Genomic DNA, 26,931 nt, shown 5'->3' with positions numbered 1-26,931 from the left:
TCGCCTTTTTCGGTCAGGAAGTCTCCGCCACATCGAAACGACTGCGACAGCAAATGCAGATATTGTTGATCAACGCGCACGATGTATGTTTACTGTGGCGTTCTGTTTTATCCATAAGCGTGGTTTAATAAATGTCGTTTTACGGTTACTTTAATACTTTCGCTTATTAATGCTTGTTAGATATTTGTTACCGTGACGAAAGACAACACAAAGTTCGTTTATACTACATATAATAAGGTGAGGAAGATGGAGCAACTTTTCAATCTACTTTCTCATCCCATTTGGTAGTAAACTAAAAAAGAGCATTCAAATTATAAACCATATCCTCACGACTCCCATAGAATTTTGTTAATGTTCAAAACACGATCGGGATATTTGAATTTTATGTGCTAAAGGTGTTCCACCTTACCCCACAGTATTATATAATTAGTGCGCTAACTTATATAGCTATATGTGTATATGCTGAGTCGTATCGTATAAAATACGCCAAAATAACTATTACGACCCCTTAATAATATCAAGTAAAAATTATAAAAATATTATAACAATAATTAAATACACAAAGAAGCGGAAATTACTTAATACGACACAGTTATAAATCTACACAATATAAACAACACCTTTTATCGGTTTCCTTGCATCCCTGTTTACACATCTATTACAAGCTTGTACACCGGTACTTACAACTTTCAACCTCCGCCGCAAGATTATGTTACAGATGCCGTAACAAAGTTTAAATTTATTCAACTCATAAAATCCGATAACGAAGATCCAAGGAATTGAAGCAACAAAAAACGGAAAGGGTAAAACAACATTCGTTAAAAGGCGATATGAATAAATCTATTGTTTCTAAAAGCGTGTTGGTTACTTTATAAAGTTAAAAATCGTGGACTTTTATAAAATTTAGGTTGTGCTTAGCGTGCTACTTACACAAACCTCAATATCTATTTTTATACTAACCTGTTATAAATTCTATAAAACCTACACCAACCAACTAGTGATTTTAAACCGATGTCACATTAAATTTTTATACAAAAACTGTTTTAAACTCCGAATGTTCATAACACTTAACCGGCCTTTTTTATACTCTGAATATTTCGAATTCTTTTTAAGCCTGTAATAAAGTTGTCTAGTAAAACAAACCGACACCAGTCACTGAGTGAACCAATATCGCATTGATTTGTAATTCGTTTGAAACCACTCGAGATTTACTGAGAGCTGTTTGTTGGCCTTTGTCTGTATAAATATCAAGCACTTGATCATTACAACAGCTATACAAGTCCCATTTCGTCAACAAACTACATTTTGTAGGAAGGGGTAAGATGGGACACTTTTATTGTCATATTTTTTAGTATAAAATTTTTTTTATAGAATTATATAACCGTATTATCCCGACTCTGGAGAAAGGGAATTAGCAACAAAACGACAGTCGTTAAAATAAGCTACAGAAAGAACTATTTAAAAAATCTCAAATAAAATCGTAGACGCTAAGCCTTACAAGTCGGTCCGTTTACAATACAAGCAATTCACATTATCTTAAATTTCACCAAAACTCAACTAAAAGCATCGAATAGAAACCTCGCGCCCCTGGGGAGATTAAGAAACTCGTTTAAAGTTTCAGTTTTCAATTAAATCGTTTAGAAGTCGTCGCTTATCTTGGGGTCGTAAGTGGTGTTTAACAATTAACTTAATTGTTACGTATGTAGGTGACGACGCGCGAATGCAGCAAAACTTACATTGTTTCGTTACTTACGTCATAAATGCCATTTACACCATTAACATAAGTTGTTACATCACAATCATCAAAATTTTATAAAAAAAAAACATTTTCTTACTAAACTTTGTATGTGTTGGGGTAATGAACCAACTCAGCCTACATCCAAAGTCACCTGCTATCACTATAGGACCTCACCCATGCAAAATTCAAACTAAACTCAATTCACTTAACTCACGCTATATACTAAGAGTGTTATGTCTAAATAATTCATGGGTTCTGCAAAACCGGTTAAAAATCCACACGCCATAAGGCGAGTGAAGGTTCGTATTTAAATATTAAACATGTTGACAAACAATACAGGATGGTCAGCGGAAACCAATTGTTATTGTGCGAATACTCGAATGTGAGAATCCATATTTGTTTGGGTGAAAAACTCAGTGATTTAAACGCAGATGTGCATTGGCTATAATTACATAGTCGCTACTATAAACAGTCGGCAATAATTTTCAGGTCCTTTTTTTTGCAAATTGTTTCGATAAAAGCACTGTCATTCATTCGAATAGGTATTCCTCAAAAAAAGTAAGCTAACAAATAATTTTTACCCCCTAAAGTAAAATATATTACCTTGAACCAATGTGTAGATAACCGCAAATACAATTTCTATGAATACGGTTATTCCCCTTCAATTTCAAACTTTAAAACAAAATTTGCATCGAGTATAAATATGACGAATTTATTTGTAATTATTTCGTGCGGGGTGCTGTTACGTACGTGGTTGTTGCAACTGAAGGATTTGACGAAGTGGATTTCAAAGAGACCTGAAGTTTCGACTCCGCAAACTTCGTGGAGCAGACGTAAGTTAGTTGATCATTTATATCCTCGTGGGTGGGAACTTGAGGGACTTATTCATGGCTGCCACTCCCATGCCCACAGTCCAACTACTATAATAACTTTATTCCTTACAGTTGTTGAAGGATTCGTGATTTCCAAACAAACAGGAAACGTCCACAGTGGAGATTCGTATCATGGGGTAAGTTGGACACATCGGCGGACAATCTAGAAATAATTCTAAATCTAAGCTCAGTGATCACTAGAGCGAACATACTCTGGCACTAATTAGTTACATTGATGTTCAACATAACATAATTCATATTTTAATACAAACCTAAAGTTTGTGGGTATTTTGAGCTATTTACCATCATATAACTATCTAACACCTAAACACCTTGTGTTCCACCAGAGCACTTTGTTATCAGCTTTCCTCTTTCATCTACAAGCGTTGTCTCCTCTGCTGGTACCCGCTGTGTTTATTGTAAGTTGTATAAGGTTATAGGCGTTTACTTTATATTTATATTTCTACCCTACATACCTACAGTAACCCATCCCATGTTAGGTGCACTTATTAAATAGATTTAGAAAACTCAATATTGCTTTCGAAAACCTTAATTTTTAAAAACTTTGTTAAATAATTTTTCACCCATAATACACAGTGTATCTATCTTATATTCACCTTTAATATAAATTCTAATCTTAAAATTTCTACCCCAGACGTGCGACGTGATTGCAGCGATATCTTTGCACAACTTTGCCAAGAAGTTTCTACAGAAAGAGGTGATTTATCATTTTGTCTTTCATACTCTTATATCAATATGCACACAGATTATCTGATTTCAGAGTCATACTTAACCTGTAAAACTAAAAGCCCATTTTATATTCTATATGGGTGAGGTCCTTGTCGAGGACATGAAATTTAAGCTAGATTTGGCCCATTACCCCAAATACTTGAATAAAGTCCTCTTACACACAAATGCTTATTAATACCCAAATATCACAATACAACCACTGAACCACATTAAATTGCTTAACTTTCCCATTATTTGACCCAACAATCTGAGATTCCAGGCAAACATATTTAACTCTCATATCCACAGCTCGACGACCAGAATTCTCACAAATCCAAATTATCAAAAGGAGTCGATTCAATCTTGTTGAAACTTCACCATCTTGAAAACGTTCCAACACTTGTTGCTCTAATGTAAGTTGAAATAAAAGTCGCCAATCAATATGAACTAGTTTTGTTATTAGTTTATTAACATGAAGTAATAATATTCTTGCATTACTATTAAAAAATATTAAATCGCATGGCCGGCATTATAACACGGTAGGCAACTTAATTATCCATGTATGTAAATGGGGGTAATATAAACTGTTTCTACCAGGCAGTTATAGGACTGATTAAGCTCTTCTGGCAATTTATTCGTTATAACACGGGTGTTCCGTTTCATACACCTCGTGCTCGCTTACGAGTTACCACGTATGTAACTTATTTATCCTCGCATGGCAGGGCAACGACAGTCGTTATAACACGAATGTTCTGTTTCATACACCTCGTGCCAGCTTACAAGTTACCACGTATGTAACTTATTTATCCTCGCATGGTGGGGCAATGACAGTCGTTATAACACGGGTGTTCTGTTTCATACACCTCGTGCCAGCTTACAAGTTACCACGTATGTAACTTATTTATCCTCGCATGGTGGGGCAATGACAGTCGTTATAACACGGGTGTTCTGTTTCATACACCTTGTGTCCGCTTACGAGTAACCACATAACGCACTCCATATATACAACTAACCCCCGACTACCCCCAGATATTTATTCAACCCCTTCACCATAGTGACCTGCATCTCCCAATCCTCAGTTGCCTTCAACAACTTGTTCCTTGCTCTCTATGTTGCTCATCTTATGTCAGGTAATTATGCAACCAAAGAAATTCAACTGAAATAATTAATTACCTTGAATCTGCATAAGTTATCTGGCAAAGTATCTTTTAATTAACATGCTAATAAGAGGAGGCAAACTATATAAAACACAGAAGAGATAGGAATGGTTTGGCACAGTCCTGGTAGGTTGTAGTTTACTGATTATTATGCAATGTTAAGATATTAAAACAACATGACCTTTAGTGCCACAAAACCACAAACACGGTGTACCTGATAGTTATTACGTTAATATATTTTCCTCCACACAAATCAACGAATCCCCACCCCACCACTAGGCAGCAGCATCGCAACCACATTATTCCTTGCGCTTTCAACTTACGAGACATTCTACCCCGTTCAACTAATCGTTGTTGCAATGCTGTGTCAACACAAATATCAGGTATATTAACTACTATGCTGGTATAAAAGGTATTTGTTGTGCGTTTTGCTGGAAAACTTGGGTAGAATCTTTAACCACAATTTTATATGTATCGTATGATTAAAGCTTTAAGTTTAAATCTTACATACAAATTGTCAGCTATAAGTTGCATACGTGGTACATGCGTAACTTGTAAGCAGGCACGAGATGTTTGAAACAGAACACCCGTGTTATAACGACTGTAGTTTCCTGCCATGTCAGAATAAATAAGTTACATACGTCTCACATTCCCCACCTTACTCCACAGAAGGAAGGAAACAGAAACGCCGCCAAACCTTTATTTTGTTTCATCTTCTGGTTGTTGATTTTATTCTTGGTTTCATATTTAAGAGAAGGATCTTTGGAATCGATATTTTCACATTATAAGTTTATGTAAGTGTGTGTTGGGTTAATATGCTATTCGTTGAGTGTTTATGTAGCACCCTGGGGTGGCAGGGTGGGCAGGCCAACCCTGGGATTTTCTACAATGCATTAATCAGTGAACAAATAAACCAAATTTGCTCTATAAGAACTATCCCTGCCTCCCCTGCATGATTTGAGGTGCCTACACATTTTGACTCATAATGTTCCATTTGGCTTTTTTTTGTCAGTTATTATAGGGGGTACCCTCACCTTAACATTAACACCCCCCCACAGACTCACAGTTCCCGACCAAACTCCAAACATCGGGATCTTCTGGTATTTCTTCACAGAGATTTTCAATCATTTCCAAACTTTCTTCTTATTCGTGTTTCAAATCAATGCGTTGTTTTTCTCCGTTCCTTTGTCGATAAAGCTCAGGTGATTGTTGTGTTTAATAAGTAACTTGACAGTGAGCATGAGGCGTATGAATGAACCATGTGTGTCTGGTGTATAAGAAGACACTCATGTTATAACTCGACAGCGAGCATGAGGTATATGAATACACCATGTGTGTCTGGTGTATAAGAAGACACCCATGTTATAACTCGACAGCGAGCATGAGGTGTATAAATACACCATGTGTGTCTGGTGTATAAGAAGACACCCATGTTATAACTCGACAGCGAGCATGAGGTATATGAATACACCATGTGTGTCTGGTGTATAAGAAGACACCCATGTTATAACTCAACAGTAAGCATGAGGTGTATGAATACACCATGTGTGTCTGGTGTATAACAAGACACCCATGTTATAACTTGACAGTAAGCATGAGGTGTATGAATACACCATGTGTGTCTGGTGTATAAGAAAACACCCATGTTATAACTCCACAGTGAGCATGAGGTATATGAATACACCATGTGTGTCTGGTGTATAAGAAGACACCCATGTTATAACTCAACAGTGAGCATGAGGTGTATGAATACACCATGTGTGTCTGGTGTATAAGAAGACACCCATGTAATAACTCCACAGTGAGCATGAGGTATATGAATACACCATGTGTGTCTGGTGTATAAGAAGACACCCATGTTATAACTCAACAGTGAGCATGAGGTGTATGAATACACCATGTGTGTCTGGTGTATAAGAAGATACCCATGTAATAACTCCACAGTGAGCATGAGGTATATTAATACACCATGTGTGTCTGGTGTATAAGAAGACACCTATGTTATAACTCAACAGTGAGCATGAGGTGTATGAATACACCATGTGTGTCTTGTGTATAAGAAGACACCCATGTTATAACTCCACAGTAAGCATATATATATATATTATATACATTACTTAACTACTTCCAGGTCCCACCCAATATGCCTGATGTTCATACTTACTTGCATTATCTCAACATTTAAGTCATACCCATGTGTTGGTGACGCAACATTGTGGATATCCATGCTACCACTGTGGTCTCATACATTCAAATGTAAGTTACATTGAGCTTTGTTGTTGTGCTTCATGGTTTATATATTGTGTTGCCATTTTCTCTTTATATAGTTGTCTAATTAGTAAATCTACTCAGAATTTAAGTGTTCCTTACTAAAGAGTGTCTATAAACTGTCTTAGTTGGGCATAGATGGTAGCACCCTGGGTGTTGGGGTAATAGACTTACATCCCATGTCTCAGGTGTGCCTTACTCACAGAATAAATGACATTCTTTACTTCCAGACCAACGACAGCCACTAATAGTAACAGTGATGTTACTTACCACCACCATATTATGTCCAGTTATGTGGCATATGTGGATTGTCGCGCATTCTGCAAACGCAAACTTCTACTTCGCTGCAACACTGGCTTATACCACGTCACATGTAAGTTGAGAGTGAGTGTTATATAAAGACCAGCTTGGTACTTGTAACACTCAGTCTTGTGTCATCTAACACTGAGGATGGTGCAGTTTCAGTTAATCAAGTACATTTATATACCACTTTTGTCCTAATTTAAAAACTACAGTTCATTCATGTAGACTTACTATATACACCCTGTTCATAAACATCATATAAAATCCTTCCAGATCTTCATTATGACGAACACAGTGATGGCGTACTTGAAGTGGCATTACCATATAAGGAAGGGGGTTCGACTTAATTTGGATGGTACGACAGAAAAGGCTGTGTTGAGACTAATGAATTAAAACCTGGGGGGCTGTTTAGAGGCTCGTACAAAAGTGATTGGAAACGCGACGTAGACATCTTATTAAATCATGTTGTCTAGTTTAATAAAAATTTGATTTTGGTCGTTTCATGACGAAATATTGTTTTCATTCGTTTAGTACTAGGTATTTTACAAATAAATGAACAAAAATACAACTTTTTATTTTAACTGATTATTTATAGTAGAGTGTTAATGTAGTAAGTTGTAAGCTTAGTTGAAAACAATAACAATGCAACAGCTACAGTAGAATGGGAACCATGGATATAAAACACAAGTTAATGTAGTGATTGTATTCTCAAATGCCAATTATGATGTCACAATGTAAACGAATGATGATGTAATAAGTAGAAGCAATGTTTGAGAGAAACTTTCAAAGCACTTTAACACCAGTGTTAGTGAACTACACACCGTGCTACAAAGCGTAATGTTAAAGTTAGTTGGCAAATATCCAGCAGAAGGTGCAAATTACACGAATTTCATTTTCGAGCAGCGAATATAAAAAATTGTTTTAGAAAAAATGAATTTGCGAAAAATTTTAGTGTAAATTATTGTGATGGGGATCAGGTCGTTAATCCAACTCGTCAATATCCGTCCATGTGGATTTGGTTATATCATCTCTATGGGATGTTTCATGCTTTAGGGGATTCCCGACCTTCTTCGCTGTCATGACCTCATCGCCATGGTTACCATTGGTCAGGTGAATCTGAACCGGGGAATCCCCTGAATCGTTACTATCCCGGTAGTTTCGTCCGAAATCGAAACAATCGTCCACAGAACCACCACTAGAGGTACTCAGAGGGCTGTCGTCGTTAATCAACGGCGACCCGATATCGATCCAATCATCGGGTTTGACCTCTTCGTGACCTTTTGACCCCTCGTTAATACTCCATCCATTGTAAGCAGGGGTGGGGGAAGTAACCTGAGTATCCAACGTATTCATGCAGACGTTTCACTTTTAGATTGATAAGCTTTGTTTTTTACACAAAAGATTTTTTTGCGCAGAGCTTATTTTTTATAACTTTTTTAATGCCTTTTTTTGCATAAATTAATTTTTCCCGGATTCTGAGCCAAATGTTGTGCTACCATATTAAGGTTTAATACAGCAGTATTGATTACAAACGACCTGTGCGTGCAATTTTTGTCTGAATTACCAGAATTGTTAAAACACCCAAATTTTGCATTTTTTTTCCAATTTTGTACCAAGGTACTTATAGTTATAAAGATGGTTCACTTGGGTTATTATGAGTGTAGAATGAGAGCTGAACTGGCAGTATTTGTAAAGTTGTACACAAGTGTGGACTACCCAGCTCTCTTTACACTGATGATGAACCAAGTGAAACATCTGCATGCGTCTCTTGTATCCACACATCAAACCCCTTTATGACATCACAACTTACATTATGACAATTCACCCAATCTTTATCCTCTGTGATTAATATTGCTTCACTTGAAGATGGAGAAACAATTTCCTCCTCCTGTTCTTTCTCTTGTTTTTCCCACTCCTCCTCTTTTTGCTCCTCACTCCTCAAACATAATGTTGGATTCTTCCTTGTTACTTTTGACTCCGATATCTCAGGGAGTAAATGGAACAAGGTGGAATGTCCGTTGAATGGCTCACTAATGACATCATGTGTTTGGATTTCAACTTCTAATATCTCATCTATAAAAAAACGTAAACATATAATGTTTCTATGGTTCAGTACAAGACTATGTAACTCAATTCACAATTAATTAGACCACGCTTAGTTAATAAATTAAATCTAGAATTGTGAAAAAAACGCACTTGTGTAAAATAGACAGTGACGATAGTGTGTATAAAACCCCTTGCTTTCCCACCACAAAAAATATGAAAAATTTAAAAACATAGTTTTGTACCATCCATAAAACCGAAAATCATCATCAACCCGATGCCCCCATCAACCCATACACAACCTATCAACATAACCACCTTCTCCATGCTTTATGTCTTCCAACACTTCCACCCCAATCTTGGACAATGGTTCCATCGTAGGTTGGTACTTCTCCAGTGTTGCCAGATCAAATAAGTTGTAAGTTTTCAACAAAATACCAGGAAACACTTGCATAAAGTAGACTTGAGGAGAGGTAGAAGCTTCATTGCATGTAATGTGGGAGCTGGAATATAAGCATTCGTTACTACACCAAGGGTGCTACTATCTAAACCAGAAGGCTTCCCAAACTTTTTTAATCTTTTAATTTTTAACGCGACCCTTCATGGTTAATAGTATATTATATAAAGTACTTTGTGTCATAATTGTTGAACTCTCGGTGACCCCTGAAGTTTATTAACCCCCAGTTTGTGAAGTCCTGATCTAGACGCCACTGAGGCAGTTCATAGACACTTAATAATGAAGACATATAAGGGTGAGGTCTTGAGTGAGGCACACCTGAGACCTGGGATGTAGGTCTATTACCCAAACACTATTACTTACAGAACTTGTTGATAACGAAGGCAATCATGAATTAAGTTGAATAATTCTTGAATCGAGGAAATTTCAACATTTAACATTTCTTGTTTGTTGTACATGTTCATTATCTCCTGTAATATAGGAAAGTGGTATAATACTGGTCTGTATTCGAACCCAGGATCCCTGGTTCTCCAACCCTGTCCTGGATTCGACCCAGGATCCCTGGTTCTCCAACCCTGTCCTGGATTCGAACCCAGGATCCCTGGCTCTCCAACCCTGTCCTGGATTCGACCCAGGATCCCTGGTTCTCCAACCTTGGCCTGGATTCGAACTCAGGATCACTGGTTCTCCAATCCTGGCCTGGATTCGAACCCAGCACCCCTTACTCACCCTTTCAAACTTGCCCAACCCCTCCACTAACCCACCATCGCACACAGCAGCTCCAACCAACGCAACGAAATATTTCGAACGTTTTTCATCATCCCAGAAATAGGGGTGAGACACAACCTAAAAAAAGACAAAAGTTTGACTTTTCAATTGAATGAAAATATTTGTGAAATAACTTATTTATATGATGTATATGATAATAAAACATGGGTTCTTATACTAAGAGGTTATTATGTACAAGGCATGCAAGACTAGCTGAGGAAGTGAAAGAAAACATGCGGTCCAATAAACTAGATACGGTGTGTTTGTATTATAAACAAAGTTTCTATGTTTGTATTACAAATACATGTCTTTAACATAATTTATATTATACTGTTATATAACAAAGTATGAACAAAACAAGCTTTCCTAACCAAAAGGTGGGGCATAGGTTTATAGATATTGTAGAAAGGTATTTTAAAAAGTTTAAGAAAGTATTTTGTCACAAACATAATGGATTTAAGAATGCAAGTGTTTATAATGGATACACGAGATACAACATAAACCCTATGTTTAACCTCATTGATGTTGATCCTGTGTTCCGGATCCTTCTGCAACATTCCCCTTATAAGGTGGTGGGAGGAAGAATCATTGAGGCATTTCAAGTTGTACCTGGTTGTGATGTAATAATAGGGGTTGTTAAATCATATGTTATATTATATATAGTATGGGACCTTGTTGGGAACCTGGGATTTATGCCAGAGTTGGCCCAATTACCCCAACATCAAGGGATTTAGGCAAGAGTTCTTTAAAACAAGCAAGGCCATTAGCATAGGTCTGATTCATTGAATTTTATCTGCAGTCCAAATATTAACATTTGTGACAAAAACAAACATAGCCTACCCAGAGTTTTAAACAAGCTTTATATATTTCCAAGAGTTGTAAGACTTACGTGCCACGCATGATGTTGCTACATACACTTGACACATTACATGGATCACCGAATGGATGACAACCCCCAGTTATTATGTAAAACATTAGCATTCCAAGTGACTGTGGGAACAAACAAGTTTAATATTTGGAATCAAACTACAAGTATTTGGAAACTTGGAATCGAGTTAAAACAACCAAAACAAGTGTTTAACTTGTCACTATTGCATGTCTCCTTGGGCATTAGTTACATACATGGTAACTTGTAAGCGGGCACAAGGTGTATGAAACAGAACACCCGTGTTATAACGACTATCGTTGTCCCGACATGCGAGGATAAACAAGTTACATTCATAAATATCAAACACAACCCAACCACTCACTGCAATATCTGAAGCTGTGGAAATATTACTCGATGATTGTAAGCTCTCTTGCGCAACCCAGCACATCGATGATGTCATCACACTCGGCTTCCCCTCACTCTGGTACTCCCTCTTGTGGAGACCGTAATCGCTGAGTCGTAAAACTCCGTCAACGCCGACCATGACATTTTGTGGCTGAAACGATGAGGTTATATGGTATAAGGTAAGAGTGAGGTCTTTAGTGATGGGTATTTGTCTTTTTGAAAAAGTTAGACCTGGGATGTAGGTCTATTACCCAAACACCCAGGGTGCTACTCTCTAGACCCAATCGAGGCAGTTTATAGATATCCCATAATAGAAATTGTTGTAAGACCTGCTCATTCTTACCCCAATATTTTTAGATTCTTGAATATTAATTCAAATGTGTTTATATCTTTTTATAAGACAAAAACAACACTCAACAATATTAATATATATTTTCCCCGATACTTACCAAACACCTTCAACAACACACACAGATCTCACCTTAACAGCCATATGTATTACACCGTGTGTATGCAGATGTTGCAAACCACTAGCAACTTGTAAGCAAGCATCATCAACACTGGTGGTCAACATTGATAGTTTGTTCTTATATATTTGTTCCAATGAGTATTCGCCAACTTGTTGTATCTACAATGGATTATAATGTGATTGTTGGGAATAAATGCTTTATTGTTGTTGTTGTTGTTTTCTTTTTAACTTGTTGGTATTATTCAAAAAACTTGACCAAAGAATGTCAGTATTTTATAAAATAAACTTTTATTGCAAAGAATTGGTTCTTGGAAAATGTTATTCGGATATTTATAAAATTAAGATAAAGATTATGTTATAACAACACGGCATAGATTTACATACATTGGATGTATATATGTGCTACCACATGCACAAAGTATGTGCTGTAAAACTTCTTATTCATAACTTATACGGGTAAATATTACACCGATACGTTGTATTATGACATCACAATAAAACAAAAGTTAAATAATGAACAGGAAGTGACATCACAGACAACATACTGCGTATTATGATGTCATAATACACTACTTTTAATTACACTCAGACACGTTTTACCAGTGATTTGTCTGGCTGTTTTTAAATATTGATAAGTGAATGTATTTTACAAACTGATCTGCTGGGAAAATTAAAAAAAAGTGTGTTTGAACTTTGCCGTAAGTTTGTTGAGACATAATTAGTTGGCCCATAAAATGTAGGCATAGTTTTGCCAGAAAAGCAGTTTCTAAAACATCTTAATATTATGCCTGGTAACTAACCTATTACATAAGCATAACAAATTGCCAACTTTGTCGCAAACATATTTTGTCATAAAACTGATTGTGTATATTTATAATAGCCAACAAAATACAACTGATTATAAATAAACTTAGCTATTAAATATAATATTAGTCATGAACAACATAACCCAAACCCCAACCCACCACGTAGTAATGCGGCTTCTCCTTCAATATCGAATAATATTTGTTAAGATTTCTATGATCGGGCAACGACAACAATGACGTCACAATTTCCTTTTGTGACAAAATTGTCGCTCGCTTGAAATTAATTTTTTTGATTGACACTTCGGTTCCACAAGCTTCCAATCCAAGGTAAATGTTGCTGAAGTCGGGTCTGTGTGTAACAATGGATATTGTGATGTAATACACTGTGACAGACAATGGATGTTATGATGTAGCATAGAGTTGGGTAAGGGAAAATGGGACACCTTTTCATTCCATTTTCTCGTCCCATTTGGTAGTAAAACAAAGAAAATTCAAAGAATTATTACACCGTGTTTTTGACTCCCAGGATATTTAGATATTATGTGCTAAAGATGTCCCGTATTCCCCCACCCTACTATACACTATGATGAATGTTTTTATACATGTTAACAACAGGCAATTAGGCACAGTTGAAGGATTCTTGCTTAAACATAGACCATATAAGATAACGAGTGCTACTAGCTAATAAATTATTATATTTAAACAAGCTATTGAGAACTCACCCTGTCCCGATGTTCAAATGTTTTTCTTTATCACAGAAATAAACTTCTCCTTCCCCCCACGATAAACAACGTAGCTTCGATCGATCAGTTTCAGATAAATCCTCGAACCTCGGCGACCAACGGTTCGACTCCGGTTTCCAACGTACGTCCGATCCAAAGTCGTCGAAATAAAAGTTATTTGTCCGAATATCGTCAATACCAGGGTTCGTTTTCACTTTTTTTAAATTACTAAACAATGGTTCGTACTTTGGTTTCATCTTTGACCACGAGATCGGCTCCTTTGGTTTCGAGCTCTCATAGTAAGTCAGGGGATGCGAGAAGTGAACCGACTTCCTGGCTCCGATGCTGCAGTCGGATGAAGATGAACTTTGTCGTCTCCTCCTCGACTCTTGGAGGACAAGATCCCTCCATCCTGATGATGTAGAGACGTTGTTTTGGATCGCTTCTTCTTTCTTCTCTTCTTTGGTCACAGAGGGTTCAGATGTTTCCTGTAAAATTAATTTTTTTTAATAAAACAGACAAGTAAGAATTAAATGTATTCCATTTTATTTGACTTTTTTATACGGACATACTTTAATATACTTAGTTTATTCTATCAATACAGTAATAATTTATTTACTGCACTAATTAGAGCAATTGTTAAATAAATAAAAAGTCAACAAAAATATAAAGTTACTTGCTGTTGAATAAGCATTGTTTGGAAACAATTAATTTGACACAGTTACCTATGACATCACAATGAAACAAACCTTCGAACAATCCCCATTGTTTTCCTCATTGTTTGTTTTCTTGACAGAATTCTTCTTTTTATTTTTCCTTTTCCGTTTTTCCGTCTTCACCCCGGCAGTTGAAACATCGTTATCGGAACTAACCGTCCGTGGAACTTCTACCCCGCCCTCTACTTCAGGGGGGTGGGTAGTTTCACTCAAACTTGATGAAATATTTCGTTTCGTTTTCGACTTTTGTTTTTTCTTTTTACAGCTTCGCGCCACAGTAGTTTCGTCGAGTAGTTCGGCTTCAAATCTTCGCCGTTCATCTTCAAGTATTCCTCGCTGACTTTTAACGATCTGTACGGAAACATGCCTTTGTTGGGTACAAGATGTAACTCTTTATCTATGGACTCAAGTACGGTTGACAATTTAGACAACCCATTAATGATTTAAACTAAAAATTTATAAACTAAAAATTTAAAAACTAAAAATTGGGGGGTAAACTAAAAATTTTCAACATAGAAATCTTAACCTTCAAGCAACGCCTCATGTTCCGGTTTGATGAGTTCTTCACGCTTGGATGAACCTTCAACAACGAGTCCATTTCCTTGCAGAATAAAAGCTCACGGTCGTTCTTAAACCTGGAACAAATGTAAAATTGCATTTAGGTATTTAAAATTAAACGACTTAATCTTTTTTTTACTACACACAAAAAGTTAATTTTATTGTGTTTAGAACTTTTTGTACTTTTATTTTTTTATTGTGGTAAATTTATAACAAGAATAATAACCCAAAATGTTAAATATTTTCTTGCAACAAATATTACACAGACAGTTATATTGGTTATACACCACAACCCACCTATCCACGAGGTCGTAATGTCCACACTGTATAGACTTCACCATACAATCTCCATTAACAGCGACACCAAAGTCAAGCAACTGGTGGGCGAGGGAGGCGTCCTCTTCTAAGGTTCTGTGGTCAAACAATTAATTATCTCTTCGTGTACGATAATACAGAAAATCATTAAACATATCATGGACTTATGGTACAGTATTTCTGTTATATATCAGTGAGGCTCTATGGTGAGACCCTCGTAACATTTATAAAAGAGTTTGCCGATTACCCAAAAACGAATCATTGTAACCTACAGTAAGGTTTATCCAATAAAAAGTGCCTAAACTTAGATTTTTTTTTTAAGCAGCAAAACGTGCTAAAAGGTTGGTGTTAAAAAAAACAGATTTATCCGATAAATATTTTAAACTTAATCTGTAGCCAACAATATCTAAGCTCTAATTCCGCAACCTATAGGAAGCTTTTCATTATTGCTGCTTAATAAATACCTGAGTAAAACTCTCTTTTCGAACTCTGAGGACCCGCTGTTCTTCAATAACAACCTGTTAAATAAACTGAATTAATTCCATCCTAGGTCAAGTATAATATGAGCCCACCTTGAAATGTGGTTGTCCAGTTTTAATCGGAAGTAAGTCTTCAGAAGAAAGAAAAGAAATTGCCAAATATGAGTTTTTTCATGAAGTACGTCATTTGTACCTGTGGAAAAGTTTTTGCTATTACCCTGGCCAGGATTTGAACCCAGGATCCCTAGTTCTCAAAATCTGGCCCAGATTTAAACCCAGCACCTCCTACTTACCAATTGGTGGACTGTAATCAATCAGAAATTTAATAAGTCGTCCAATTCTTGCCATGTCATCATGACTCAGCACACGGAATTGGTCCAAAACCTCCACCCTGGAATAGAAATCATATATTTACAAACAACATCTATACATGTATATTTGACAAGATGTTTTACGGTTAAACAATTTTTTAAACTTTAAATAATCTTTAATCCAAAGACACTTTATGATTCATTACATTTTCACATCAACTTTTAAATGCTTTATCTAAAATTATAAATGTTAAACAAAAATCAGTATATCCAAAAATATTTTGGGGGTTATTTTACAACTTATACAAATTATAACCCACAAACCCACAATTAATACCGCAGTATGATGTCATAATACACATTATTACAAACAATCCACCTACCGAATGTAAACATTTGATGAAAACAGTTCGAGAATTTTAAACAATCGGTCGGACAATGCAATGGATTGATGAGTCGTGTTGTCATTATGACGCGGCAGATCTTCAGCGAGGCGACGAAGCAAATCACCCCAGTTGAAAAGTTTAACGAGCGAGATGCAAAGCTGGGGTGGATGGATCATATTTTTACTTCAAACATAGAAAACCTCATTGATTAATGTGGTGAATGCAATATACTTTGGCTCTGCTTGTTTGTATAGACACCTAACAGCAGGGTAAAATCTTTTTTAATGTATCTAACATATGCTGTTATTTGCATGCCAAATAATACGCTTATGCATGCCATAACAGGATCCTTTTATTTGTGGTTTGTCTCCACTTCACAATCAGCCATTTCTCACCTCTTTCTGTCGTTGCTTGCTTATCAACACCACCTGGTGGACCGTATTCACAAAGTCAAGCGCTCGTGAAACGTCAAAAGCTCGACAGAGAGCGCTGACAAAGTTTTCTTCGGTAAAAACTGCCGAGGCGAGTTCTGGGCACAAGGTGGCGTAGACACCAACGCTGTAGATGGCTATCGGGTTCGCAAAGACGGTTAATGCACAAAACATCTGTTGATGTCGAAATATAAGTGTATCAGTATCAGTACACTATGTGTGTGTCTGGTGTATAAGAAGACACCCATGTCATAACTCAACAGTGAACCATATAAACCCATGTACTTACATTGTCACATATATATTACATACATTACAATCGAATAGTCTATATATAGACTTGTATTTATATACTTACAAGTTACAACTCAATGGTAAGTATGATTATAACTCAACAGTCAACCATATAAACCCGGGGTGTTTGTCCGGCGCCGTGGCTCAGTGGTTCAGGCGCCTGCATCGAAACCAAAGTGTCCCCGGTTCGGTGCTCGGTGGCGGTACTAACACTGATCGGCGTATGTGTCCTTGGGCAAGACACTTAACGGACATTGCTCCAACCCAGCGGTCACTAATGGGTTGTCCAAATTGTAAGCCATATCAAATAAAAATCATACACAAAGTTGAAAAGTATGGTAACTCGTAAGCACACGAGGATAAAAAATGGTGTCAACAATACGCGTCTGACTGCGATGCGGTGTCGCGGCACCGGTCGCAAAAAGGACTTAAATGGGCTTTTCCGGGTGTTGGGGTAATGGGCTAAATCAGGCCTAAATCCCAGGTCCTTGACAAGGACCTCACCCATAAAGAATAATAATAATAATAATAAACCCGGGGTGTATGAATACCCGCTATACAACAACACCATATAAATGATAATATATGGTTTACACATATAACAAGTTATACTTACAGTCTCATACAGAATACTTGGTCTCTCACTCATTGCATTATGTTCCACCAAGTGTTGCGCAACCAATTTATATTGACAGTTTTCTGGGTCATTAATGTTCTTGGGATAAACATTGCGCAACACTTGAGTAAAAACTTCCCAGTTTTCCAAAACTATCTTTTTCTGAAAATAAAAAAAATTATTTAGTGGCTGCAAATATAAATCCTAGCATGTCCTAAAAGACTACCTGTTAAATATATACAAAGTAGGTTGGGGTAAAATGGTTCATGTTCTGATTCTCTTTTATTGTACTATTTGTTAGTAAACAAAGAATAGTTATATATTTGTTTTGTTTACTTATTACTGATAAATGCACTGTAAAAAATCCAAAGTAGGTGTGCCTACTCTAAATTTGGCACTTATGACACATGCTGCATAGCTTGTATATAATTGAATTATATATAAACTTTATAATTAAAACGACAACCCACCCCTGAGTTCCCCGTATACACCAGCGATGCACCGGCATCTAACAACCTTGTCACCGCTGAAGCGTGACCATTTCTTGCAGCGAGGAACAGCGGGCTTTCACCTTTCTGTAATTCAATATTAACAAGTTAGGTTTTCATAGATTTTTCATAGATTACTAAATATTTTAATGGCAAACAAAAAGACATGAAGACATTTTTGCAGCATTACCATTTATTGTAAATTTTTAAGGTTTAAATGTTTAAAAAAAATCGTAAATATTAATTAGCCTATTTGGGTAAAACACATTAACTTCATATACAACACACACTTAAACACGTGTACCTGACATCTGTGGTGTATATCCGCATCTTTACTTAGCAGATAATCAATAACATGGAGATGTCCTTCATATGCTGCAATACACAAACCACTTGCTCCCTGCATGTAATAATGTTTATTTTAATTGGTTAATTTACAAATTATATAAATAAAAGACATTACATTTCTGCTTACTTTTTTCGTTGTTACCAAAATGTTTAGGCCCTACACGATGCTACGTAATGATTAATTGATTATACAAACTAGATCCTACAATAAACTGCGTAAGAGTTAACATCATTTTTTGTGCACCTGCTTTTCTATATTTGTTATTACAAAGCCTCGCTTATAACCCTACCTATCATGCCCCATTGACCCCAGTTTAAAATATAAATAAAACAACCACATTTTGTCTAATTTAGTTAAAACACTTCTTAATTTATGTTTTCTATCATTTTTTGCAGTTTCTTTTGCAAAATATGTATTTAATTACAACACAATGGGTGGCCTATACCTTTAGTTGGTTGTTTATTTCATTTCCTTCCAAACACACAATGTTCAAGTCAATTCCATTTTCAACATGTTCCTTTACTTTAGATAAATTTCCAGCAAAACATTCTTCTAAAAATCGTTTTCCTTCTAAGCTCATGTTGTTTTAAATCTAAAATATTCATGAAAGTCAATGATAATTTCATGATAAACTGTAATGCATTTCCGTATTGAACCGTATATACGTAATACGCCCTTTAAAAACAAATTTATAACTTAAAATTCGTTTTATTGACACTTTCAAAAAACTTTTTAAAATATTAATTTGCAAAAAAATCACAAATAAAACAAGCAGTTAGTGCTCCAATAACAATAAAAGCACAAACGCATGTTATAATGCAACAGAATTAGTAAATAGTCGTTTGAAAAATAGTTCCGCATTTATACGCTTTGCAATAACAAACTATAAATTTTACTATATTCTTAAAACACCTAAAATTTTATTCCCCAAAACACGAATAAAAACAAACACATGACCGTACAAGAGAGAACAGACACACAAACACAAACACACACATTGCAACACACAAACACATTGTAACTATTAATGTATCGACATCGTTTCTCGAAAGATTTGCTATGGAAATGCTGAGTCAACACACGTGACGTCGCTCAACCGTGACGCCAAAATCGTTTTGGTCGCGTTTTTCGCGTTTTCTATTGTCGAGTCATAATCAATCGTTTGTTCGCGGCTATTGAATGGAAAAAGCACTCCAATGTTTTTTTGAGCGGTGGTAAAGTTTTAAACTGTATATTTTAAAGTTATATATAATTTCATGTGTATTTATTATGTAATTTTGTATTTTAAATGTATTTAGTCGCCGGTCTGTGATGCAAATTACAAATATATGAATGAATGAATGAATGAATGTAACATACGAATGAATGAATGTAATATACGTTTTATTTCTAAGAGCACTTAGTGTTACGAAGCATGTTGAAACTGGATCTACCAATACTAAAATATTGCTAAATCCTATTTTTAAGTTTAACTGTTTATTGAGGTATTACACAATAATAAAATTATAATTTGGTCCCTGAAAACATTTCCTTTGTTTTGAGGGAAAGTTTTTGTGCAATACAACACATGAAACTTTTTAACCAATGTTTCGTCTGCTATATTGGGAAACTTCATTTGGGTAAAAAACATCCTATTTGTATTTAATCTATTTTCAATTTTATTCTGTAGATTTCTTTCAGGCTACTTTTGTTCTATTCAATCCAATGTTTCAAAATAATTCGACCCAAATCTCATCCCTCGGTTACCCCACTAGAGTGGATGACAGCGGGGTCTTCCCTCTCCCACCATGCAACAGCAAGCAACCTGGTATAGTTAACACTCTTCTGTACAATGGGTCAAAGTTCAAAGGTTATCAGAAGAGCAAAGGGAAGTCGTACGAGGTCGAAGTGACATTACAAAACGTGGACCTGGATAATTCATATTTGTGCGGATATCTGAAGATCAGCGGACTCACCGAAGAATTCCCGACAATGACGACTTTCTTCGATGCGGAGATAATTAGCGAGAGATATCCCTTCCTCACGAGGAAGTGGGAGGCCGATGAGGAGGTCGATATCAAACATTGGAAAAAGTTTTCATCTTTTTATCTTTTCGCAAAAACTTTTAACGACGATAATTTCGATTATAACGAGTTAAAAAACAGCGATTATGTTTTTATGCGATGGAAGGAACATTTCTTGGTTCCGAACCATAAAATTGAGAATATTCACGGAGCGTCTTTCGCTGGGTTCTATTACATTTGTTTCCAGAAGTCCACGGCCACCATTGAAGGTTTTTATTATTATCGAACATCGGAAATGTTTCAGTCGTTGAATTTATGTCATTCTCGTGAGCCGACATCTGCTGTGTATATGTTTAGATAACATTTTTGTAGTTAATGTTTATAGCAGTTAATATGAGGTATTTCAGTTTTGTATTATATATAAATATATCTTGCACTGAGTATATTTTTAAGAATTGTGTATTTATGAAAGATTTGTTTGGATAATTTGCACCAGACATGTTTTGTAATCATTTCTTTAATCATGTGGAAACAGGGCTGGATATGGAAGACTGGATCTTTTGCAACAAAAAGTTAATTCAGGAAAATGAAATTTATTGCTATCTGGGTTTAAATTGTCATATTTACCAAACGAAATTCGGGTTAATTTAATTATTTTGAACATTACTTAGTTCAACTAGCATACCACTGAGGTCCAGCCCTGTTATTTGTAGAAGCATGAAATTGTTCAATGTTGTTCTTAAACTGGTGCAGTCAATTTAACTTTGTTCACTTTTATGAAGTATTTACTTCATGAAACAGTTTAAGCTTATAATTAATGGTGGAAAAAATAACCTTTTTTCATTGAATTCAATCGATTTCAGTAATTTGAAATAACATTTCATAACTATCCGTAAAAATCTACATAAAAATTTATATATGAATGAAAAGTGCTTAAAATATTTGCTTTCTTTATCTTTGATTTATTGAACATTTACTGAGCAACTAACATGTCAACTTCTGCTTTATTTTGAACGTTTCTTTTCGTATTATATTATTTCAACATTTTCGCAATATTATATCCAGGCATAGATATCATATACAATGTCGTTAGCTGACGAGCTCCTAGCGGATCTTGAAGATGCGGGAATCGACGAGGATGCGGTTGTCGATGACAATGGGGAGGGGGACGGTATTGACGATATAGAAGATGTAGGTGTCTCCATGGACACGGGGCAAGATAGTATTGATCCTAACAGTATACACAGTGTTGCAAGGTAAAATTGTGCATTAGATTTTATCCAAATGCTACATATTGCACAGTTTACCAGAATTTACTTCGTTTTACCAATCTAATACATTACCATCGGCACTACTTTTTTCATTGTCCCATAATTCGGAAACTATGTTAATGACCACTGGGTTGGAGCATCGAACATTGATTCCAGTACCCTCTTGTAACAATACAAGCACTTTAGCCACTGAGCCAGGCCTAATGCTTTACATGGTATGCACGGCTAACCACGGAGCAACAGCCTTTATCCCAGTACCCTTTGGTCATGATGCCAGCACCTAACCACCAACGCACACTTGACACTTATCTTTCCCACCAGATTAAGCAGCACCGATCAATTCAAGCGAGTAGTTCAAGGTATTGAAGATTATTGCAACAAACCCCAATCATCGGTAGCTGCGGGGATCATTGAATCGAATCCAGAGTACAAGCTGATCGTGGAATCAAATAACTTGACTATGGAGATCGATAATGAAGTGAATATTATACACAAGTTTACCAGGTTTGTGTGCTTTTATGAGACGTCTATAAAATTAGCACATTGGAATTGTATTCTAAGTTATTTAAATAATCTTTTAATGCGAAAGAGGGAAAAATTTTGACTTCATTAATCTAATAGACTTGGTCAAAAATTTAAACTTTTTTCAAAAGCGTTTCTTGATTTGTGTTGCATTTAAATAAATCTTTGTATATAAATAACAAAGAACACAAAGTAAAATTTTATTACTTATTAAATTTTCACATATTAGGGCTAACAAGCTTTTATGCGCTAAGGTGATGCAAACCTATTTTATAAATGCAGTGTTGACTTTTGACTTATCTAACTTTTTTTGCAGGGATTATTATTCCAAGAGGTTTCCTGAATTAGACTCCTTGGTACCAACACCCCTTGAATATATAAGAACCGTGAAAGAACTTGGAAACGATTTAGAGAAATATAAAAACAATGAAGTATTGCAACAGGTTAGTCTGTTTGTGTGTTATGTCTTCAGATGAAAGTTTCTCGACCTTTCATGGTTCGTGGTCCCTTTCAAAGACACTCAACACCTGTGGCCCTCTGCTCCATTAATAAGATAACCTAGACTTGAAACTTTCGCCACCGGTTTTCATGGTGTGGCTTAAGGTCATATATAGAATATACATTACAAATTCTATATAAGTGAGGTCACTGCCACGCCAAGTGCCCCCCAGTATATGCACTTTTCATGAGGTCATAAGCCAAGGCATGCAATGGGCATATAAACCAAAGTTGACCATTACCTACATTAATAACATTCTTTATCATCCAGGTAATGTCGAATGCCACCATCATGGTGATCAGTGTAACAGCTTCAACCACACAAGGCAAACTACTCAGTGAGGAGGAATTGAACAGAGTGTTTGAAGCTTGTACAATGGCTGAAGAACTCATGTCTGCAAAGTTAAAGATATTGACGTATGTTGAATCTAGGATGGCATTCATTGCTCCTAACCTCACAGCTATTATAGGTAAGTTAATACATTAGGAATCTTTTATTGGGTTACTTAACCATAAGAAAAGATATGCAAATTAACACGGCTATTGAGTATTGGCTACTTTTATATCTAGACCTGTGCTTGTGTATTTTTCTGAACGGTATTTGTTAAACCTAAAACACCCTTGTTATAGGTGTAACTTTAGAGGTGCACAGACAACATTGAAACTAGGGCAGACATTCGTTGTGGCTATGTGGAGTAGGTTTTACCTTGCTGTTATGCGCCTATGCGAACGATTGCTTTTACCACATCCATCAATGTGCTTGAACACATCATATCTTTTAATTCATAAATGCAAGATATCCATCTTACCCTACTTAAAATAAAATGATTATTTTGTATACCAGAGTAACCCAAATAAACTATTTACACATCGTATATAGAGATACCACATACTCAAGACATCCATCTTACCCCCAGGTTCATCAGTAGCAGCTCAACTAATGGGTGTAGCGGGTGGGTTGGTCGCATTAACAAAGATGCCCGCATGTAATGTTATGCTGCTTGGGTCTCAAAAACGAACTTTGGCTGGATTTTCAAGCACTGCCATAAGCCCACATACAGGTATGGTGTGTTAGGTGTTTAGTTTCATAATTCTTTTATAACAACAGTGGAAAAGAAAAAATATTGTGAGGGGCAAACTAACTTATATTACTATTTTTGCATTTTAATAATTTTGAACTTAGATGTTTCACTGTTTTTGAAACAAAACTTTCTGCAATTGCTTGTAAAACAAAAACACACCCCTGTCTGTTTATAAATTAGGAATGTGATATACTTCGGTTTCATCTATCATAGTGAGATGGTTCAATCAATTACTGTTCTGTGCCTGCTTAACAGTAATGCTGTTTAAAAAAGTAGGATTTATTAGCTTGTCCACACACTGCAACACTGAGTGGCAACCATGGACATAAACAACCAACCACAAACACACAATATATTTAGGTTTCATCTACCACAGTGAGATGGTTCAATCAATGCCGGCCGATCTTAGAAGGAAAGCAGCGAGACTTGTGTCTGCTAAGGTGAGAATTAATGTACATGTGTTTAAGGTTTATACATGGCTGTGTGCATAGGCATCATACTTATGACAGGAGCGCATATTATTGGTCTTGTACCCAAACATATTATTATATTATGTGCTATATTGTGCAACCACACATGATAACTGCTAGTCTGTTATCATAAAATATGTTTTGTTAGCTTTTTTTAAGTGTTATTGTGCCAATTTGAGCATGTTTATAATTTATTTTTTTTCGTTCATGTTGTTTCTTCTCTGTTAGATCACTCTAGCGGCACGTGTGGACAGTTTCCACGAAACGCCCGACGGGAGCACGGGGTTTGAATTCGCGCAAGAAATTAAAGCAAAGTTTGAAAAATGGCAGGAACCCCCTCCTGTTAAGCAGGTATCTGTATTATGATGTCATAAGCTTTATTTTTGTTTGGCTAAAATGTTGTTGGAACACAACCTCTAAATGTATTTTATCTTAAAAATAAAAACAAGTTGGTTTAAATGTTTCTTTTTTTTAAACTTTAATTTTTATTTTTTTCAAAAACCTAGTTTGAATTTTTTTTATTATTTTTCTTATTTCTCAAAAACCTAGTTTCCCATATTTTTAACTTTTGCTTCATCCATTTTTAACAATCAGATCAAAGCTCTTCCCGCTCCCATTGATCCTGCAAGGAAGAGGAGAGGGGGGAGGAGGTATAGGAAGATGAAGGAGAGGCTTGGAATGACAGAGATGCATAAACAAGCAAATAGATTGAACTTTGCCGAAATCGAGGAAGACGCTTACCAAGATAGCATCGGGTATTCACTCGGACAACTTGGAAAGTCTGGAAGTGGAAGAATACGAGCTGCACAGGTGGGTTGTGGGTTCTGTGAGGGGGTGTAGGGTTTTTGTGGGTTTAAACTCGCAGTATCCACAAACACACAGTGCAGTAAGTTGTGTAAGGATAGGATATAGGGATTCTGTCAGAGAATACATTTCATTTATGTGGGTTTATAGGGTTTAATGTGTTTTGCGGATGCAATATTATACTCTTCATATGTTTTTCTTTTTATAAACCATATTGCATCAAGTCTATTTATTTTATATTGTTGAAGTCCTACAGTGAGGCATGCCAGCTAGTTAAACTGTTAGAATTTCCCCAATCATTTCTTTGCACTTTTTCAATATTTAGTTAATTGTAACTGTTAATTTTTGACATATTTATCACCTTTCAGTTTGGGGTTGATGGCGTTCACATATTTATTATACAATGGGGTTGCTTATATATTGTGTCTATGACACACAGGTGGACAACAAAACTCAAGTTCGAATCTCGAAAACTTTACAAACGAAGATCCAGCGAGCGAACCGCGCTGGGTCGACTACGTCGGTCACATGGGGTGGGAAGTCAACTGTGCGCGACAGAGGTTCGGGGATCGCGTCGTCTGTCGCGTTTACCCCATTGAAAGGTAAGAAACGTTATTGTTGTGATGATGTTATGAGTGTTCATTGAATAATATGGCTTAGTTGGGGGTCACTGATGGGTTGTCTAGAATACGACTTCCTGAACTTTTTTGCTTGTGACCCATTTTATCTTCCAAAATTTTCCGCGTCCATTCACAGAAGTACTTTGTGTAAAATTGATGAACTCTCGGCGACCCCTGAAGATCGTACCATAACTCCCATTTTGAGAAGCCCTAGTTTAAACTGTCAGCTGTATAAAAATACCCAGAAAGTTACATGTGGTAACTTATAGTAAGACACCCTTGTTAGAACAACTGTCATTACCTATGCCAAGATAAATAAGTCACATTCATTCACGTATTGCATGTGTTAGTCAAATTCTTAATTGTTCATATTCATTCATTGTTTTATTGCACCAGGAATTGAGATTGTGAACCCCAACGCTGCTGAGAAGAAACAAGAAGAAGAGGACGGTTGCAGCACTTACTTCTCAAACACTGCTTCCTTTGTTAAACTTAAACCAAGGAATGTACCCAGTGCTTGAAGGGTCTCAGCATATGAATATCTTTCATTGGTTGTAAAACCTGGATATTGTAACCTTTAGGCAACCTGTGCTAAACCACTAGGGTACAACTCTCTAAATCCCTATGTTGCGTAAGAGTGGGTCACTGTTTAATTCGGCTGCATTCTAGATTGGTTTATCTTTTAACTGCTAATGTAAAAGTTAAAATCATTTTGTAAGTGTGCTGGTTGAGTACTGTCACTTATTATTTGAATTTGTACCAACGTAAGCCATCGTGGCTCGCTATGTGTTTTATACTGAATCATTTGAAATAAAACTGAATAAGTTGCTTGATGCGTTGTTGTTGTACTAGTAGCTTTAGAAAGTGTCATTTTAATATCCATTTTTTGTAATACAATAGACACACATGGTGTATTCATATACCTCATGCTCACTGTCGAGTTATAACATGGGTGTCTTCTTATACAACAGACACACATGGTGTATTCATACACCTCATGCTCACTGTCAAGTTATAACATGGGTGTCTTCTTATACACCAGACACACATGGTGTATTCATATACCTCATGCTCACTGTCGAGTTATAACATGGGTGTCTTCTTATACACCAG

The 26,931-nt window shown here is 36.1% G+C and overlaps 4 protein-coding genes across 4 annotated transcripts; 3 read left to right on the top strand and 1 right to left on the bottom strand.

Moving 5' to 3' along the window:
- The first annotated feature begins 2,381 nt into the window (after positions 1 to 2,381).
- Positions 2,382 to 7,635, top strand: LOC149739333 (GPI-anchor transamidase component PIGU-like). The gene is made up of 12 exons (XM_089873886.1): positions 2,382 to 2,571; positions 2,683 to 2,747; positions 2,958 to 3,029; positions 3,266 to 3,328; positions 3,649 to 3,752; positions 4,369 to 4,469; positions 4,776 to 4,879; positions 5,166 to 5,290; positions 5,555 to 5,698; positions 6,628 to 6,752; positions 6,995 to 7,137; positions 7,341 to 7,635. Exons 1-12 carry the CDS (start codon positions 2,442 to 2,444, stop codon positions 7,458 to 7,460), a joined length of 1,296 nt encoding a protein of 431 aa, XP_089730012.1. The 5' UTR covers positions 2,382 to 2,441; the 3' UTR covers positions 7,461 to 7,635.
- A 120-nt stretch (positions 7,636 to 7,755) lies between these two features.
- On the bottom strand, positions 7,756 to 19,188 carry LOC149739332 (uncharacterized). Its single transcript, XM_089873870.1, has 23 exons — positions 18,994 to 19,188; positions 18,504 to 18,599; positions 18,182 to 18,286; positions 17,712 to 17,873; positions 16,766 to 16,975; positions 16,368 to 16,528; positions 15,967 to 16,064; positions 15,767 to 15,866; positions 15,659 to 15,712; positions 15,177 to 15,290; positions 14,848 to 14,956; positions 14,355 to 14,672; positions 13,606 to 14,093; positions 13,043 to 13,232; positions 12,090 to 12,236; positions 11,586 to 11,759; positions 11,225 to 11,325; positions 10,851 to 10,944; positions 10,297 to 10,413; positions 9,931 to 10,037; positions 9,429 to 9,613; positions 8,878 to 9,140; positions 7,756 to 8,399 (listed from the first exon to the last, which is right to left on the bottom strand). The coding sequence occupies exons 1-23, from the start codon at positions 19,126 to 19,128 to the stop codon at positions 8,049 to 8,051; spliced, it is 3,879 nt and encodes a 1,292-aa protein (XP_089729996.1). The 5' UTR covers positions 19,129 to 19,188; the 3' UTR covers positions 7,756 to 8,048.
- A 940-nt stretch (positions 19,189 to 20,128) lies between these two features.
- LOC149739331 (glucose-induced degradation protein 4 homolog) lies at positions 20,129 to 21,616 on the top strand. Its single transcript, XM_089873898.1, has one exon. It carries the CDS (start codon positions 20,253 to 20,255, stop codon positions 20,910 to 20,912), a length of 660 nt encoding a protein of 219 aa, XP_089730024.1. The 5' UTR covers positions 20,129 to 20,252; the 3' UTR covers positions 20,913 to 21,616.
- Positions 21,579 to 26,646, top strand: LOC149739330 (U4/U6 small nuclear ribonucleoprotein Prp31-like). The gene is made up of 10 exons (XM_089873883.1): positions 21,579 to 21,807; positions 22,144 to 22,326; positions 22,661 to 22,787; positions 23,114 to 23,312; positions 23,760 to 23,903; positions 24,285 to 24,364; positions 24,623 to 24,745; positions 24,989 to 25,204; positions 25,638 to 25,800; positions 26,215 to 26,646. Exons 1-10 carry the CDS (start codon positions 21,635 to 21,637, stop codon positions 26,337 to 26,339), a joined length of 1,533 nt encoding a protein of 510 aa, XP_089730009.1. The 5' UTR covers positions 21,579 to 21,634; the 3' UTR covers positions 26,340 to 26,646.
- Positions 26,647 to 26,931: the final 285 nt, after the last annotated feature.

Source organism: Ciona robusta, chromosome 3 (genome assembly GCF_009617815.1).
Source record: "Ciona robusta chromosome 3, ASM961781v2".
Lineage (NCBI taxonomy): Eukaryota > Metazoa > Chordata > Ascidiacea > Phlebobranchia > Cionidae > Ciona > Ciona robusta.
Note: the sequence above shows the minus strand (reverse complement) of the source record. Positions and strands in the feature narration are given on the sequence as shown.